Here is a 19,984-nt window from a genome sequence, read left to right on the forward strand (position 1 = left end):
CTTTTTTATGCCTAGTATACCTTCTATGACATGAGAGGTGGTGACAGGAGATTGCCTACAAGCTTAGGACCTGCCAATTTGCCACACACAGGGACATACAAGAAGAAGGAGATTGTCTCAAACAAGTTAAAAATTAAGGTTCAACACCTGATATTATCATCTATCTTTAGCATAAGAACACATACATTCTCACATTTGCATGGACTTCATCATAAACACAAATACATACATGCATAAACGGAAAAGCTAGAAGCCAAGTGAAATGTTTTGATACACATATGTAATACCAAAATTAAGAAGTGACAGCCAAAAGACCAGGGATTCAATGTAATTTTCAATTACATGATGAATTTCCTGTCAACTTGGGATACAACAAATCTTGTCTCAAAACCAACAAAACCAAAAGCATGTTAGTGAGTGCACCAAAAATAAGTCAGTGAGAAATACTGATAATAATTAATATCAGTTCTACTTTGGGAGTTGTTTTAAAAGGTATTTGTTTGGGGACATGAATTACAAAGTGTATATCAACAAGGCTGTAGTTGGAAGATTTCCTGTATTGACCTGCTGGCGGTATGGACACATCTCTCCCACTCACATACCCAAGTTAACACACAGAAGCTTATATTAATTATAACTGCATGGTCATGGCTCAAACTTTTTGCTAGCTATTTTTTATATCTTAAATTATCCCATAACTATTAATTTGTGTATCTCCACTGGTTCTGTGTCTTTAACTGCATCCCATTGCATGTTGCTCCTTGGGTGGCTCACTGGCATCTCTTCCCTCCTTCTCCCTGTCTCTCTCTTTTAATTTCCAGCCTGCCTCTAAGCTGCTTTGTTATAGGGCAAATGGCTTTATTTATCAAACATTCAAAGCAACACATATTCTCAGCATACAGAATGACAGTTCTTCACTATTTCCTCTCTTCTGTCTCAACAAAAGGAATGTTTTAACTTTAACCTATTAAATTTATGAATAACAAATGAGTTATCGAGCAATAATAACATTTATGATATCTAGTCTATTTGTATTTTGTAAAATTAAAGAAAATATTCTATCTGTCCTATAGTTGTGAGTCTACAGTTTCATATGTAATGTGTCTTTTATCTTAAAAAAAAAATTATAATTAGAACTATCTAGTCTTCAATTGCACCAAAGACCACAGAAGGATATATTACTTAAGTAAACAAGAAATACATTGTATGCAGCTTCCAAAAATCTAGAATGACAGAGAGAGCTGGCTACCTGGATAGTTACCATTAGGGCATCCTTATTTAGTCTAAGAGCCTAGTGTCTCTCAGTTGCTTCTCTCTTTGTCCTGTTGAAGGCCTGACTGTCTCATCTGTTAAGTAGAAACCTAAAAAACCATCTTATCTTGCAAAGTTCAGTGGTCACCTTTTATGGTTCCTGATGTCCACTTTATACAACATATTTTCAAGCAGTCCAGGCAAGGGCAATTTTTTTTTGTACAGTGGCTAACTTTTGTAGCAAAGAAATCAAATTTCATAATGAGTTTCTTCAATGACTATTATCTTTTCTGAATTAGATTGGTGCTGCCAGGAGCAGACATGTCTCAATGTCCAGAAAGTCAAATATCTTAAAAGATTTTAAATGCCATATTCTGTAGTTCTATGAACTGTTTGAGGATTACATACATAATTGAAATATATCTATGTGTATCTAAACAACTTAACTAAAATGACTACAATTTTGATATCATAGATGATTAACTATAAATATGCATTTCTTTATGATACATTACAACATTAAATGAGTTGCACAAACAAAATACTTCCAAAAATTGTATAAATATACATACAGCATAAAAAATTAACTTTAAATTTATATCAATAAACTAAAATCCACAGCAATGTAAAACATTTTTAAACAATCTACCCTTTCACCCTATCATATCTATAACATTCCCTTTTCCTGTTTAGAAAGAAATTGCATTCATAACAATGTGCTTTAAACAAAAATAAACATTTATAAACAATATTTTGGGAATTTGGGAGTAGCTTCTTATACTACCCATGCTAGTTGAGGGTGCTGGTAATCTTAGGGGAATCCTGAGTAAATTTGAGAAAATGTTCAAGTCCTGGGAAGCCTAGTTATAACCTTTCTTCATAGCTACCATCTGTTAAAGTTCAGGATGTCTGGCTTGATCAATTATGAACCATCTTAACATGGAACAAATCCATAGCCTCTTGCTTTCTGTGGAAACAAAAGCAAAGCCTCATTTCCAAAGCAATATATCCTTAGTCCAAATTTTGAAGTCAAAATACCTTTAAAACACATATATTGATTTAACATAGCTACCCATATAATCAAATGTCTTTCTGCATTAAAAATCCCAATAACAATATAATCCAGATTCTGTGTATGATTTCCATCTTTATGTGGCTCACTTTTTATATTACTTTTACTGTCTCTTTAAAGACTTTACTCTTTAAAACTTTTTATTTTTTATAACTCTCTATATTCCTTTCCTCTCTCTTCCAAGCCTATGTTTATTTTTACACACACTGTAAACTCTTTAAAGTTTATCCCATTTGAATTTGTCTCATTGTGAATTTATTGCTTTAAACTGAAGTGGTTAGTACTGAAGGGAGAGTCTTGGGTGCTGACTCTGCCCACCTCAGCTTTTCAACATGGTGGAGATAATTCATCACTGTCTCTGGGAGCCATGCTGTCCACTGACTCCAGGGGGCCGTAGGTCTGTGCTTCCATCTAGAAGTGTGTAACCCAAAGCATCTTCCTTTTTCTCCTTGTGTCTACTAGCAAAAGCTAAATCCACCATGCAGCATGGAGATGCCTCTGTATATCTGGAGGGAATCTGCCATGCTACTGATCAAGACAAATGCCACAAACCTGCCATACTCAAGCGCCCAGCCTGCTGTTGGCCTGACAGACACACTAGGAAGCTGTTGTTAGCCCCTTTTTAGAATCTTTTTTTTAAAGCTCTTTCAAATTTTGGATGGAAACTCTTGCTACATGTTGGGCACCAAATGTAGGTTGAAGCTTTCCTGTGTCCTGTCTAGCCCACAGCTGCTCAGACCAAATTTAAACACACAGAAGATTATATTAATTATAACTACAAGGTCATGGCTCAAGCTTTTTTCTAGGTAGATAATCTTAAATTATCCCATCAACATTAATTTATGTACCTTTACATGTTCTGTAGATTTACCAGCATCCCAATACATGTTGCTCCTTGGATGGATGGCTGGCATCTCTTCCTGTCTCTCTCTTTGAACTTCCCGCCTGCATCTAAACTGCCTTGCCATAGGCCATATAGCTTTATTCATCAACCAATCAGAGCAACACATATTCACAGCATACAGAAAGACATTTCCCCATCACAAGGCTGTCCTTAATCTTGGTATGTAAACAAAGATGGCCTTGAATTTTTGATCTATTCATCTCCCTCCAATTATTACCTTCATCATCCCACTCAGTCTGTAAATTTATTATTTGTTACATTTGAATAGATAGGTATCAATTTTGAGACCTAGTGGCTGTATCCACAACAAACAACCACAAAATTTTAGTGTCATTGCTGAGTAATATTCAGTAAGCTGTCAAGTATGTACTTGCCACGTGGAGAACTTCTGGAGGAAGTCTGAAAGCTCCAGTTAGAAATATGTAAAGCATGGCATAATATGAAGATTCCCATCAATAAAGCAACCTGTTGAGTGAAATCAAATGAAGGTATGTATCAAGGTTTTATGACCACATTAATAAGTATATTAATGACCAGAGTGAGGTATGTAAGTCAACTGGTAGGGAGAAAAGGGTGTGGGGGAGGAAGAAGAGAGAGAGCAGTAAAAGGAGAGAGAGAGACTGGGGATTGTAAACATGTATTTTTGGAGAATATACAAATTTCTAGAAACTTGTAGTTAAAGACATAAATTGTAAACGGTTTATTGTATTTTTATTTTTGTATGTTTATGTGTTCTTATGTGAGTACAAGTCTGTGTGTGTGTCTACAGAGGTGAGAGTGTTGGTTTCCCCCGAAGCTAGAGTTACAGGAAGTAGAGAGCCACTCTGTGAGGATGCTGGGAAACAAAGCACCTTCTTCTAAAAAGCATTAAGTTCTTTTGGTCAGAGCCATCTGTCAAACTCCTATGATAATATAATTTTAAAGAATAATTTATACTGTACAATGAAAAGTATAAAGTATCCCGAAATGATCTCCACAACAAATACATTGTAAATAAATTAAATAGTGATACAAAAAGGAATGGTGGGATAATGATATGACAATGGGTAAAATGCTTATTAGATAAACCTCATGACCAAACCTCGGTCTCTTGTAAACCATATAAATTAGAATGGAAAACTGACTCCACAAGGTTTTTCTCAGGTTCTTCCAAATGTTCTGTGAGAGGTGTGTACTCACACAGACCCTTATGCACACATGTACACTAGATCAAAAAAAAGAAAGAAAAAATTAAAGGAAAAACATATCACGGTGTGAAGTCAAGGTGAAAGATGTGGGACAATTCAACAAAGATAATATAAGAAGAAGATATGAGTGGGATTTCCATGATATTTGTCACTCTATGGGAAAAAAATCTAAGAGGTGTTACATTAAAATTACCTACTGTTAACTTGTCAAAACCTATAACTGCTTTGGAACAGATTTTTAATGAGGAATTATATAGATCACGTAAGCCTGTGGGTATATCAATGAAAGATTGTCCTGATTGTTAACTGATGACGTAAAGGTGAAGAATTATTGTGGCAGCCCCTATTCTCTACTCGGCTGTATTCAGGAAAGCATAAGGTAAGAGAATACTAACTGAGGGCAAGAAAGCAAGAGCAAACATATTTATTGTCTCTCTACTCCTGTCTGTGAACTCACTGTCTTAATTACTTGCCTAGGCTTCTCATCAAAAATAAACTGTAACTTGGAGTTGTAAAAAATATTAACCTTTTTCCCCCTCTAGGTTGCTTTTTGTTAGAACAGATGTCAGTTAAGATAAAGGAGAAATTTAGAACACCATATATACAAGACCACAAAATATATTTACCTCATAAAATTATAATTTAAAAAAGTACATTGAAACTGGCAAAAGAGAAATACCAAATCAAATGTAAAGGAGGGTCTGTCAGAATAACAGATTTTTCAACTGAAATTTTAAAATGCAGGAGGGCCTGGAAAGCTGTATTTCAAATTCTAAGACAACCAATGACAACTCAGTATACTGTACCCATCAAAACTGCTTCTCATAAATGAAGGAGAAAAAATTATGCTAAAAATATGCAAAATGCATTTATGACCATCAAATCAGCTCTACAAAATATACTTACAGGAATTTTTTCCAGTAAAGAGAAAAAAATGAATCCATAAGTCTGCAACAAAGCAAACATTAACTTCCATGTTCAAGTTGATTCAGCCTAGAATTATCTGAGAGAGTCTCATTCAAGAGTTTGAACAGATCAGATTGGCTGGTGACAAAGTATTTGAGTTGTTGTCCTGATTGATTATTGGTGTGTTAGGTACTACAGCATAGGTAGCTGTGACTGGATTTTATGAGAAAGACAACTCAGCATAAGACTGTAGATGTAACCAACCATCTTATTAAATAAGAAACACAGAACCAATGAAAAGAAGAAAGCCAAGAGGTCAGAGCTAAGAGCTAAAACCGTACCCTTCCTTCTGCGGTGGTCCTACCTCTCCAAACCAGAGCTACTTCCTATGTGTCAGTCTTTTTATAGTGTTTCTGTTCTGCCTTCTCATTGGTTGTAAACCCAACCACATGACCGCCTCATCATGGCCTGACTGTATAGACCTCTAGATTTTCTATGATTGGTATTGAGATTAAAGGCATGCGAATCTAATATTGGCTGTATCCCTGAATACACAAGGACTTATCTAGCTCTGCCTACCAAGTGCTGGGATTACAAGCGTACGCCACCATTGCCCTGCTTTCCTATGGCTTGCTAATAGCTCTGACTCCCAGGGAACTTTATTTATTAACATACAAATATCATTTTAATACAAATAAAATATCACCATATAAGACACTGAAACAAGTTAACATGCAGATTAGTAAAATGGTTTCGAATTCAGTTCCTTCTGGAAATACTGCTCTGACTTCTCCCATAGATAATTGCAATCTGAAAGTTTAAGCCAGATAAATAATTTCTTCCCATACATTGCTTCTGGCAAGTGTGTTTTTTATCACAGAGACAATAAAGCAAACTAGACCAATAGTTAAATAAGAAAACTACTCAATCACCTTAGTAAAATCATCAAAATGAGAGGAATCAACAATCATCTTTCACTAGTGTAGCTGAAGTGCTCTGGGATGTCCTGTATTCTGTGAAAATATGTTGCTAGGTTTGATTGATAAATAAAACACTGATTGACCAGTAGCCAGGCAGGAAGGATAATGTAGGTGGGACAAAGAGAGAGGAGAATGCTGGGTGGAAGTAGGCTGAGTCAGAGAGATGCTGCCAGCCTGTCATGGGGAGCAGGATGTAAAGTACTGGTAAGACACAAGCCACATGGCAAGGTATAGATTTATATAAATGGGTTAATTTAATATATAAGTACAGGTAGCAAAAAGCCTCAACCACTAGGCCATAGAGTTTGTAAATAATATAAGTCTCTGTGTTTTAACTTGGGGGACCCTTGTGGGAGAGATCTGCCCTGAGTACTGGCAGGACGGGGCACAAGAAAGCACCAGGTACACACTAGTAACTGAATATTAATAGTACCACTTCCTTAATCAAAAGACACAGTGTAGGACATTGGATTAAAGTACTAGGATGTTTATGTTTGTTGTAGTCCATCATATAAGACAGCTATAACTTTACAACAAAATAATGGAAAGAAGAGATTCTGGGAAAATGGAGCTAAAAAACACGGATATGTTGCTTATCTAATCTGACATAATAGACTTGAAATCTATTGAGCAGCGATATACATTATTTCCTACCATGTAAGGGAACAATTCATGGGGAGAACTGTATAACTACAAAGACAGGTTCATCCAGTTATGCACAGAAAATACTACTAGATGTAAAGACATAGGCAAGCATCACAGTACTTTCATTTCCAATAGTTAACACTTCGTTCCAATAGAAAATAAATAGAATTAACTGACATCACAGGTAAAATGGTCTTAAAGGACATCTATAGAATATTGTATCCAAACACTGAAGAATACATTATGTTCTCAGAAGTCCATGGAATTTCTGTAAAATAGACATATACAAGGTCAGAAAGAACATTTTAAAAGCATAGGGGAAATGAAATAATTCCTTATGTTCCACACAGAACTATAAAATGAATATAAATAAATAAGAAAAACTCCAGAATATAAACAAACTCATGGAGAGTACACAATTCACAACTTGATGAATGAGTCCTTGATGAAATCAAGAAAGGAAAGATTATCACAGTGAAATGAAACAAAAATACTACAATATTCTTTAACCTATGGGATGCAAAGAAAAATGCCCCAAGAGGGATGTTTAAAGTTCAAATTAACTACATTATAATGTTAAAGAGATTTCTAATAAATTCACTAATAAATCACCTTAGGGCTTTGGAAAGGAAATATATCAAACATCAATATTAGTAGCTGGAAAGAAAGCACTGGTGTTAACAAAAGTTAGTGAAATGAAAAGAGCAGCAATACCAAACAAATCCAGAGAGTCAATGAAATAGTTTGCTCTTTCAACATATAAATAATATTGGCAAAACTTTAGATAAATGTAGATGAATTTCTAAATGGTCATATGAAAGAAAAAAGACACGAAGCCAAATATAGGGGTGAAAGCCTTAGAGAGGTCAGGCAACTAGGGAAAGCCACCAGCCAACCTTAACTCACCAAATCTGCAGCTTCCATAGAGAGTGACTTCCTATCTACCCAGTCTTATATGACTTGCTCTTTGCCCTCTGAATGGTCTCTTAGCCTACACAGCTCAGTCATTTTCTGTCTCTCTGTACAGACCTCCAGGCCTCTATGGTTGGTAATGGATTTAAAGGCGTGTGTCACCATTCTTGTTTTATCTGAATCTGTCTTATTGTGTAACTATTGCTTTAAACTGCAGTGGTTGTAAGACTGAAAGGGCTGCTGTGGCTGCTGGCTCTGCCCACCTCAGCTTTCCAACATGGCAATGGTAGGTTTTCCACCAGCTATGGGAGAGATCAACTCTCAGAAACAGTGGATCTCTGTTTTTATCATAGCAGCATGTAGCCCAGGAACATTTTTTTTTTAGCAAAGGCTAAATCCAACATTCAGCATAATGTGTCGCTTGAAGATGCCTCATTTCCACCATACTGCTGGTGAAATGTGCATGCCAGGAACCCACAAACTTGAGAGAGACAACTAGTAATTTGTTTTTAGCTCCATTTTGAATTGGTTATTAAATATTTAAGGTGGAAACTCCAGCAGTTTGGTGCCATTTGTAGTTGGAGATTTCTCTCAGGTTCCTGCCAAGTCCCAGCAGTCCAACAGCCTACTTACATCCCCCTTGTCATGGAGGCAGCTGGCAGTGTCTCTCAGCATCAACCTCCCACTTCCCAGAATTCTCTTCTCTACTTGTCCCGCCTATAATTCCTGCCTGGCTACTGGCCAATCGGTGTTATATTAATAAGCAATCACAGCAAAACATTTGACATACAGAACATCCCACAACAGAGAAGGGATGGAAAATGCTGACATATGGTCATGACATAATAAGTGTACTCATGATCTTAAAGCAACTGAAGCAGCTACAAAGATCCTGCATAAGAATAGCCCAAAAATGAGGTATCATGGACTGAAGTGGATACTCATTGGACACTACAACTCCATAATGAAATTATGAATACTGAGTGATTCTGGGTGGTAGGAAGTCACTATCCTCAGTTGTGTCACCAGTGAGGTGCCAACTAGGTTTCCATTGGTAGTTCAAACCCCACATTCCCACGGAAGATAAAAATCATGGTTAAATTGAATGGGTCACCAATAAAAAGATGTAAGTTATAATAGAGAACTGTAGGGAATGGGGGTTACTAAATGTGAGAGGGATATTAGAGAGGGAAAAGGGTTTCAATAAGCAGAATATAATGTATACATCTTTGTAATTTCTAAAGAACTAGTTCAATAATAAATTCATACAAAAGCACAAACAATTGCAGATAATCAAAGCAACCTTGGACAAAGATAGTACCTTATTTCAGGTTATACTAGAGAGATAGAGTAATGAATACAGCAAAACATTGAATCAAAACAAACATGTGGAATAGAAAACCAAGACATAAACAACTGCAGGCACTGTATTTTTGACAAAATATCAAGAACATGCATTGGAAGAAAGATGGTATCTTCGGTACATGGTATTTGGGGAACTAGATCGATATGTGTACAAGAATGAATTTCGATTTTTTTTTTTTTTTTGGTTTTTTGACGCAGGGTTTCTCTGCATAGCTTTGCGCCTTTCCTGGAACTCACTTGGCAGTCCAGGCTGGTCTCAAACTCATAGAGATCCGCTTGGCTCTGCCTCCAAGTGCTGGGATTAAAGGCGTGTGCCACCACCGCCTGGCTTTGAATTTTGATCTTAATCTTTCATCATACACACACACAAACACAAACACACATTCACACCAATTGTAAATGTATCAAGACCCTCAACAGAAGACACAAACCTCTGACATAGTTGAGGAAAATACAGGAAGTGCACTTTGAGAGGTAATCACAGGTAAGGACCTTCTAAATGCTACTCATCTCACTCATAAAATAAGGCAAATACTCAACAAGTGGGACCTCTTGATATTAAAAGATTTCTATCCACCAAAGAAAAACATTAATCATGTGAATGTTCAGACAATAAAAGGGAAGGAAGCTTGGCCAGTTATATGCTTCCAGATAATGAGTATCTAGTATCTAAAAAGAATTAAAGATAATAAAATATTCAATATAAAGAAAGAAATGGATCAAAATCTGTGCTATGGAACTAAATTGTATACCGTAAAAGAAAGAAAATGCCTCATATGAATTTTGAAAGTGTTCATCAACGTTAGCTATCAAGGAAATATAAATAAAAATTAAAACTACTTAGGAGTCCATCTTATCTATGTCAGAATGGTCACCATTATATATATATATATGTGCCAGAGCTATAACATAGAGAAAATGTGTCTCAGAAACAAAAACAAAAAGACAAAAAAACAAGTAAATGTTTGAAATGTATGTTGGAAATGTTTGAAAAGAGAAAATAATTTAAATATACAGGGATGAGAAGGGAGTAGATGTAAGTAATGGACAAGACTGTTGAATGAGAATATAGGCTAATGTTTTTCTTGTTCTAAATTTCTCATGGATTTGGGAGTTTTATGGTCCAAAATTGGGTGAAATATAAGCAGTATTGAAAGTATAACATTTAATATGAAGTTTCCCAGCTTCTCTTTTGGATACCAATTCTAAGTGTATATAAATTCATTACATTGTATAGACTTTGAGTCTCAATAAATTTGGTGAATCTGGTTTTTATTTATGTGCAAATTGCTTTGTAATAAAATTTAGTTTTCATTATTTTTAATTTTCAAAAAAATGTGGGGAAAGAAAAACACCATTGGGACTGAAAACTGCACAGCCATTATTTAAATCACTGTAAGCAGCATTAACAAAGCTAAAAACTGAAATTCCATATGACTCAGCATTCAAATCTTAGGTATATACTCAAATATGTCAGTATATACTACTATAGACTTATATTTACACAACTACATAGGTACTTGACATTTGTGCTAACTGCAGCTCTATTCACAACAGCTACAGAACAGGTTTAGCCTAGATGCCCATCAACTGAAAATATATGAGATTGTGATATGTACACACTATAAAATTTCCTTCAGCTTTAAAGATGAAATTACAAAATTCACAGTAAAATTATTTGGAACTTGAAAATATACTTAATGAGTTAACACACACACAGATAGACAAACACTGCATCTTTTTCTCATATTTGGAACCTAGACATGTTCTTAGCATGATTACCTTGATCTATATAAAGGAGAGGAAGGCAGAAAGAAGCCATTAGAGGAGTAGCAAGAAAAAAGAGACCTTAAAGAGAGAGAAGCACCAGGACACATATGGTATCAATATGAAGGAAGGGAATATGAGACTGATTGTGTGGATGCAAAGATGGGGTGGGTAAATTAGGGATAGAATTAACCAAAACCCAGAATATATTAAAATGCCATTAGTTTGTAAGCTCATTTAAAAATTTATTAAAGAGTTTAAATCAAGGCAGCATTCATGAGCAGATACTAATGCTCCCAGAAGTTACTGGTTATAAAATAAAAGCTGTAATGCTATTATTGGGATACCACCCTAGGAGTTGTTGCCTGAAATGGGCCTGAGGATCCAAATAATGTAGGCAATTGTCACTATTGTCAATTGCCCACAAAAACTGGTTGGTAAGACACTATTTCTTTCTTTCTTTCTTTCTTTCTTTCTTTCTTTCTTTCTTTCTTTCTTTCTTTCTTTCTTTCTTTCTTTCTTTTCTTCTCTCTCTCTCTCTCTCTCTCTCTCTCTTTCTTTCTTTCTTTATTCCTTTCCTTGTTGGTTTGTTTGTTTCTTTCTTTCTTATTATTTTCTTTTTCTTTTTGTCTTTCAAGACAGGGTTTCTCTGTGTAATTTTGGTGCCTATCCTGGATCTCGCTCTGTAGACCAGGCTGGCCTTGAACTCACAGAGATCCACCTGGCTCTGCCTCCTGAGTGCTGGGATTAAAGATGTGTACCACCACTGTCTGGCTAAGACCCTATTCCTAAAGTCAATCTCATAGTCTTGTCACACAACATAAGGAAAGAAAACTGGGAATGAGCTGAAACGTGCTTTTCTGCTGAATTGCCTTCATTGTAGCAGAAGGTTTTATATAGGATTCTTATGGGAGATTCTTGTCGATAATATTACTCAGTTATGGAAACTGATATCTATACTTCAGCCATCCATACAAATACACCCACTGGTGCAATAAGTGCAATTGTGTTATCACAGTAATCAATCATTTTCTGATTGAGAAGACATCACATCTGATACAGTTACCATGGTCAAATATCCATGATGGGGAGGGAATAGGTCCTAGTGTTGTTGCTATCACTGTTGTTTGGTTAACCACAAGGTATAACATCTTCCTTAGTACTAGAAAGACTAGATACTCCAATTATTGCCAGGACGGTTAGTCATAGGTCAAGCTGTAGCTGTGCCATTAGGTAGTGGCTTGTGGGAACAGGTAGACTTCACAATTAGGTTTGTAATGGTAATGAACCTTGTACCAACAGGTTGGTAGAGTGTAGAGCGATAAGATAGAGTGAAGAGAAAATTACAGAATATACTAAAGGCTAGAGTTGTAACTAAGTTAGATAACAAAAATGACTTGGAGGTTGAGCCCCAGTATTAAATAAACAGAATATAGAACTGACTGCTTATAGTCTTAGAACTCAAGAAGTACAGGGAGGAGGGGCAGAACATCAAGGTAACCCCTATCTGCATAGAGAATTCAAGGCAGCCTAAGCTATATCACACCTTGTCTTCATAAATGTAACTGAGCCTCCCTCAACCCCTATATTTAACAGGACACTCACCATTTCCTTTGAGGAACAATTCAAAGTAAGTTCCTAGTGACTCTGGATTATCAATAAGTTTTATTTTATGACGGAAAAAATAAGCAGACACAAGAACATCTCTGGGATTTCTGATGATATAGATCACCTTAAATGGAAAAACATGTAAGTGTAGGTCAATATAGTCATAAAACAATTTGATCTCGCATAGTTATTTGAAAAGCCAATTAAATATCAGTGAGGTTTATAAAAATAATTATTATTTTCATTTGAACAAAATATGAACAGACATGCAAAATATCTATATTTTCAGAATCTTCTTTTATAATTTTATTTGATTTACAAAAATGTAACAGCAAAATGACTGAGGTCACTAATATTGTAAAAAAAACAGCAACAAGAAAAAGACAAGATTGATTCAATACTTGTAAAGATCAATATCTTAAAGGGTGAAAGACTATCCATCCACTGTGAAAGAATGGTTTATATACACAGAATAATACATACAATCTAAATATATCTGAAAAATGACAAAATAATTGGTTTCTGTAACTGTAACTATAAAAGAATCATGATGCAGTGTATAATGCCAATGTTTCATTGCAAAATGTTGAACTCAAAGACCCATGAGCACCTAAAAAATGCTGAGACAGAAAGAAATAGACTTCCCAGGGAAAAGCATAGCAATTGGTTATGCCATACCAGTTTTTTAGCCTTGAAAACATACATACACTAACATTGTACATACTGAGCAGATTTTACCAAGGGACTTAGGAACAAACACACACACACACACACACACACACACACACACACACACACACACAACACACACACACTATATATATATATATATATATATATATATATATATATATATATGTATATACAGATGTAACAAAAAATAGTGGAAAACCCCACAAATTTGAAAGAGAGAAAAGGCTGATGGTAGTGGCACATGCCTTGAATCCCAGCACTTGGGGGACAGAGGAAGGTGGATCTTTGTGAGTTCGAAGCCAACCTGGTCTACAGAGAGAGATCCAGGAAAGGCACAAAGCTACATAGAGAAACCCTGTCTTGAAACCCCCCACCAAAAAAAAAAGAAAGAGAGAAAAGAGGGTTATAATGGTAAGCCTGGAGAGAGGAAGAGAGAATAATGTATGTAATTATAGTACAATCTCAAAATAGAAGAAATAATTTCAAAAAAATTAATATCAAATAATTAAAGAGATTAATATTTTGTCCCAATACTCATTGTGATATTATCATATAAATCATCTTTTAGGCCTTAATTTCTCCATACACAAGTTTTCCAAATCTTGTTGGAAAAACACACATATATGGTTTATGATCACAACTTCACTGTGATAGTTTCAAGAGAGATTATTTTCTACATTTGTCTTTGTGTTTAAGCATAAATACTTATAGGTTCTAAGGTATGGGGACTTCCACAAAACTTTCTTACTAACCATGAGCAATGATATGTCAGAACCTGTATATTTCTGATTCCTTTTGGGGATCCCCTATCAGTGATGTCGGTGATTTTTGTGGCTACTGAGCTCAGTGCACAGCTAGAAACAGCAAGACACATTGGATACAGATAAGTCATGATTGTTGAACAATCTCCCAGATTACAGCATTCGTGCCTGTTCAGGCTGCGTCCCCTATGAACAACACTGCTTGGGTGATTCATCCATTATGTATGGGCTATATTTAGAATCAATTTTAGCTAAATGACTTTGATGACAATGAAAAAATTACATCCACTGTACACTAGAATTTGAGCTCTACTTGACCTGTATGTGTAGTCCCTGAATGCCCTACTGTGATAACACAGTTTTTTGCAATATATCTGCCCAGGATCACTGAGAGGTGGTTGATGTTCTGTTATTCTGATATAGTCTGAGGAGGGGACAGATTAGCATCATCACCTAGTGAATGAGAATCCCATATTCCCTCTTCAAATCGACAAAGAATGCATTTCAGGCAGAGGTCCAGGGCCCAACACAGTAAAATAAGTTCAATGAGCATTTGGCCAAAGATTTCTCAACCACTGGACACTGACCTTGGCCTTGGATCTGAAGAAAGACTTGGGGAAAAGATGGAAAGGGAGGTGGGAGGACATGAGGCGTGGTCCTTCCTTATTGATTAATATTGGAAATCCCTTTTTAGTCTCTATCCAGGGTGAGCGTTGCCAGACAGGCACAGATTGGATCCATTTGGGATTTCCCTTGGTCTGAATCAAGCAGACAGTCTCAATCAGCCAGTTAGTTCCTGAAAAAGAAGAAAAAGGTATTGTCACTCATTTCAAGAGCACCTCCGAAAAGCCTTAAATAGAATATACAACCATAACATTTACATTTTAGCTGTTTCCAATCACAAAAGCATGTGGTATTTGCAATATCCACATTGTGTAAGTACAAAATATATTCTTCCAGAAGATTTAAAATGCTTCACCTAACAAAACTGAGAATCTTTACTCAGTAAACCCAACCTGACTATTGAACATTCCCTTCAGTCAAGAAGGATTCTGTTTTGGTAAATTCAACTATTCCACATATTTGTCAGGGATGCAGTCATGGAATCTGTCCTTGAGAATGGAGCCTTTTATTTAGTACAATGTCATTAAGATGCATCCATCCTGCACTGTATGTATGGGTACTGCTTCTCTTTAGCTTAAATAAAATCCCTGTGTCTATTTACCATACACACGTGTATTTGTGATTACATGCTCAATTGTCAATGAGTGTTTCTCTAACATTATTCTCTGAGCTATTATCTGAATTCTTTTCCTGCATTCCACTGTCCTTAGATTTTCCATGTTATTGCCCTTTGATGTTAGCAACCTAATACTTAACCAAAGTTTACTGCTTCTGCCACCCACCACACTAATCCCCCAAATGACCATGATGCCTTTCTTGGTTACTTGAGTTTTGAGACTCTTTTTTCTACATGAAGAAAGTCCATGGTAATTCTTTTACCTGACCTTGTTCTCTCCTCCACATATTCTTACATTCATGCCTTTTTTCTTGATGCTATTTTATCTGTTTATTCTCATCTTTATCTCTCTTCCAGACAGAAAAAGTAATGACACAATCTGCTTTAGAAGACACTGCTATTGCTCCCAAGGGTCAGCTCAGGCAAGTGCTCTGACTACATTGCTTAGGTTAGAGTTCTTCCTTTGAGTGATAATGTTCTCAGATAAAGCTCTCCAAGACCACAAACAACCATTTGAACACATGAGATATATAAAGCATTCCATTCACCACCTAAATGAAAGATGATCAAAGCCCAAAAGTTCCACAGACAGTTCAGGATCATTCTCATTGATGATCATTACCTGATTTAGGATAACTCAGTATGACTGTGTCTTCATCTCTGATCACAAATTTATCACGGCTTTCTTCAATAATTTCTCTTTTATGCACCATAGCATGGAAAGATATTCCCTCAAACCAAAAGTAGGCTGACATCCCAAAAAAACTATTTCTTGGTGTTGTGAAAATCCCAGCATTGATCACCTGTTCCGCTTATGGCAAATGCTGAGAGGTAAAATTTATAGTGCAGTCAAAAAATCATTAACATCCCAAAGTTTGTACAAAATTAGCTGCTGATAGGGAGAAATACAGATTGCAGAAACCAGTCAAAGGTTGCTGTATTAAGCAACTGTGAACTTAATAAGAAATTGTTCTAGAAAATTGTGAGCCTGAGGTCACAAACCAGAAACTCAATAACAAGTACTTAGACATAGAAATGAGGCGTAGTTAAAATATTTCCTAGTACAATTAAGCATTCCTAATGGTTTTAAATGTTCCAAAAATTTACAGAGACCATAAAAAATGTTGCCCTGAAAAACAGTTGTCATGTACAATCATCTTTTTAAAAGTAGGGATTGTTTTGGTTAAATATAGTGCCTTTGATACACCTCAGCCTCATTTTCCCCTCCATTGCCTTTTTTCCTTTCCCGTATTCATGATCCCTTCTTTAATTTTCACTGCTTTGTTGATATGATCACACATTTATATAACATACAGAGTCCATTTAATTCTGTTTGTATGTGAATATATTCTTAGATGAGCACTAGGACCTGAACAACCAAAATGGGATTCCCCCTCCTGAGGCAGTTGATTCTACCTTCATTGACCTGTTTTGTTGTGTTTGTTTTTTTTCCTCTATGGATAAGACAATGTAAAATTTCCCCTATCATTATTTGGGTAAAAACTGTGCCATTATTGTGGTTCATTTGTATAAATATACTGGTGAGTGTTCAAAGATGAATTGCTCCTCTGTCATGTCTGTAGGATATATCCTATCAACAGATATCCTCAAGCTCTGTGTTTTTCACAAGCCTTAGGTAGACTGGATTCATTGTAGAAAAGTTTTGAAACTCTGAGGGTTAGGTCCTGGTTTTGGGCACCAAAATGTAAGTAAGTTTTGCAACCCTGTGGTTTTGGTCTCATGTTTTGGCACCAAATTATAAATTTTGCAACTCTGGGTGAAAGGTATCTTAACTATTTGGAGAGTCAGATAACAACTAGGACAGCCCTGACAGCAGGAGCTGCAATAAGAAAGCTCAGCCCTAGAGGGTGAGGTATCTTGGATACCTCAAGCTGACAGGATAGCTCAGCCCTGGAGGTATCCCAAATACCTTGACTTGCTTAGGACAGATCATCCCTGGAGGGGAAGGATTCCCAGATATCTTGAGCTGCTAGGACAGTTCTAATGGCTGGATCTGCAATGACACAGCTCAGCCCTGTAAGGGAAGGTATTCTCACTGCTCAGTAGAGTCAGGCCTGGAGCTTCTAGGACAGCTCAGCATGAAAGGGTGAATTAAGATCTTCACACCTAAAACTCTTGAGAAAGAAATTTATATGGGAAGGAGGAGTCCAGGAGAGTGGCTGCCTCTAACAGGTTTAGAGAATATCCCACAATTGAACATGCAGGGTACATTATATAGAATATCTTGGGCATGGTGTCAACCAAATATTGGTTAGTTTTTTTTCTCCTCAGTGATTGGTTATTTCTGTGGGTTAGGGTCAGAGTTGGCCTTGATCTCAGAGCCAAACTGTGTTTCTTTTATTGGCCTTTCTTGGCTTTTTGACACTAATTCTAAGGCTAGGGCATATTTCTTTGTCTGACTCTGATTCTAGGGACCAAGAGTGTTTCTTTGGTACTGGTTTCGGAGTCAGGGCTTGTTTCTTAGGTTCTGGGTCTGGGGATAATTTTCCTTTCTCTGGCTCAGTTCCCAGACTCAGACTGTGATTCTTTCCCTGGTTCTGGGCTCTAGGGTCAGGTTGGGTTACTTTACCCAGCCCCTTTTACCTATATTCATTGCAGATGTGTCAACTGGAGTTGGGTACTTTACCGTGAATTATTTGTGGAACTTTGTGAAAGTCTCCATATATTGCAAAAAGGAGCACATTTGATGAGGGGTGAGAACTGTATTTACCTGTGTGTATAAATATAGGTATTAAGAAAACAGCTAGAAAGTATGCTGGTTAGTTAAACTGGCAGTGGCAGGTTCACCTCTTGGATCTATTCCCTCTCCATGCCTAACTGGTTGTCTATGTTTACAGTACCACACATGGCTTACCTCTTGTTGAGTGAGCTTTAAGTCCATTTAGAAAACCCTTGAAACCTCCAAGATGAAAGTTCCACTATTTCACCATTGTGAATGTCTTGCTAGTCCAGTTATTGTTGTGGCTCCCAGATATCTAGGGATTGATCCTTTCCCTTTGAAGCTTTTCACTTTTGAAACCAATTTTCAGGAAAGAGGTTCCAGGTGAGGTTCAGTTCAATTCTCCAATTTCTGTGTCTGAAGTGTATCGAGACTTTAGCAAAAGAGTTAAATTTTCAAATTCTGAGACAATCAAGGGCAGCATTAGCTGATACGGTTTTGGAAGTCTCATGGATTATCCTGAACAATAACTTCAAAGGATATTTCTCATACATAGTACTTTAGTACTTGATTATATATATATATATATATATATATATATATATATATATATATATATATATATAAAAAACAGCCTTTGGGGGAATATAATCACTATTAATGGCATAATTTTTTAAAAAAATACATGGTAATACTTGCATATTATATGTGATTTTAGATAAATATGGAAAATTAAGATTATCTCTGTCATTTTAAACATGCCTAACAGTATGTGTCCCTCCTTCCACTCTGTCAATCTGTATTGTACTCTCTGACTCTTTATCAGTTAAAGCCCCCATCCATTTATTCCATTTCTCCCTTTGAAGTACCTGCATGCTATTCTAGTATTGAGAGATCCTTTAACAATTGATCCCATTTTGCTTTCTTGGTTCTGAAGTTGCTTGAGGTTATAAACTTGTATCTACAGGTTCCAAGCGAGAAAACACAAATAAGAGAGAACACTTAATATTTGTGTTTCTGTGTCTGTGTTACCACATTCAGTATAATACTTTTAGTTAAACACATTTACATGAAAATTTCATTAATTCATTTTTCTCCATTTTTGAATAGATATCCATTGTATGCATGTATCATGTTTTCATTAGCAGTTCATTGGTTGAAGGACATTTAGGTTCTTTTTCTTTCTTATCTATTATGAACAGGGAGTAATGAACATGGCCAAGAAATTATTAGTGAAATATGATATCAAGTTCTTTAAAAGAGTCCAAGGAATAGTGTGTTGGGGCTTTGTGATAAATTTTCCACACTGATTTCCAGAGTGGTTCAACTGATCTCTAGAGATTCCTATCACACTAAAAGTATATAAGCATTCCCCATTCCCCACACCTTCTCCAGCATTTATTCTCACAAGCATTTGTTGTTTATGCTTTTTGGAATGATGATCATTCTTGCTGAGTAAGAAGAAATCTCAAAGTAGTTTCAATTATCATTTTCTAAAGTTTAAATATTGACCAATTTAAAAGATATTTCTTAGCCATAGACATTTTACTTTCTTTTCTTGAGAACTTTCTGGCCAGAGATTTCTCCCAGTTTTTAATATAGCCAAGATTTTAAATAGATCATCTCTTTCATGGGACAGTTCTGTATTCCTTAAAATTTTTTCTTATATTTTTATTTAAAATATTTGCACGTAATATATTTTTATCATAATTTACACCATACTACAAAGCCTTTCAGATTATACACAGTCAACTTTATTCCTCTCAGTTAAAACAAAAACAAATAAAAATACAAACAAACAAAAAATGAAACCAAATGAAAATAAAATAACATATTCTCCTAGACATACCAGATGGAATCTGTTTTGTGTTGGCCATATATAGCTGAGTAAGAGGGCTTACATGGAATATGGCTGATAAACCCAATGACACTCCATTGGAGATAACTTAATTTCATTTCCTAGAAGGTATCAATTGCATATTGGTGTAGATGTAACTAACCTTGGTTCTTGGT

The 19,984-nt window shown here is 35.9% G+C and overlaps 1 protein-coding gene across 2 annotated transcripts in view; it reads right to left on the bottom strand.

Moving 5' to 3' along the window:
• LOC114685245 (probable alcohol sulfotransferase) overlaps positions 1-16,135 on the bottom strand; it is a 32,795-nt gene extending 16,660 nt beyond the window's left edge. The window contains exons 1-3 of one of the 2 annotated variants that reach the window (XM_028859830.2): positions 15,914-16,126; positions 14,639-14,847; positions 12,595-12,721 (exon numbers count right to left, since the gene is read on the bottom strand). In XM_028859830.2, the coding sequence (XP_028715663.1) occupies positions 12,595-12,721; positions 14,639-14,847; positions 15,914-16,046 (469 nt within the window). In that variant the 5' untranslated portion in view covers positions 16,047-16,126. Of the gene's footprint in view, positions 1-3,601; positions 3,693-12,594; positions 12,722-14,638; positions 14,848-15,913 lie in introns of both variants that reach the window. The other variant, XM_037202074.1, reaches the window with a different exon arrangement.
• Positions 16,136-19,984: the final 3,849 nt, after the last annotated feature.

Source organism: Peromyscus leucopus, chromosome 1, assembly GCF_004664715.2.
Source record: "Peromyscus leucopus breed LL Stock chromosome 1, UCI_PerLeu_2.1, whole genome shotgun sequence".
Classification (NCBI taxonomy): domain Eukaryota; kingdom Metazoa; phylum Chordata; class Mammalia; order Rodentia; family Cricetidae; genus Peromyscus; species Peromyscus leucopus.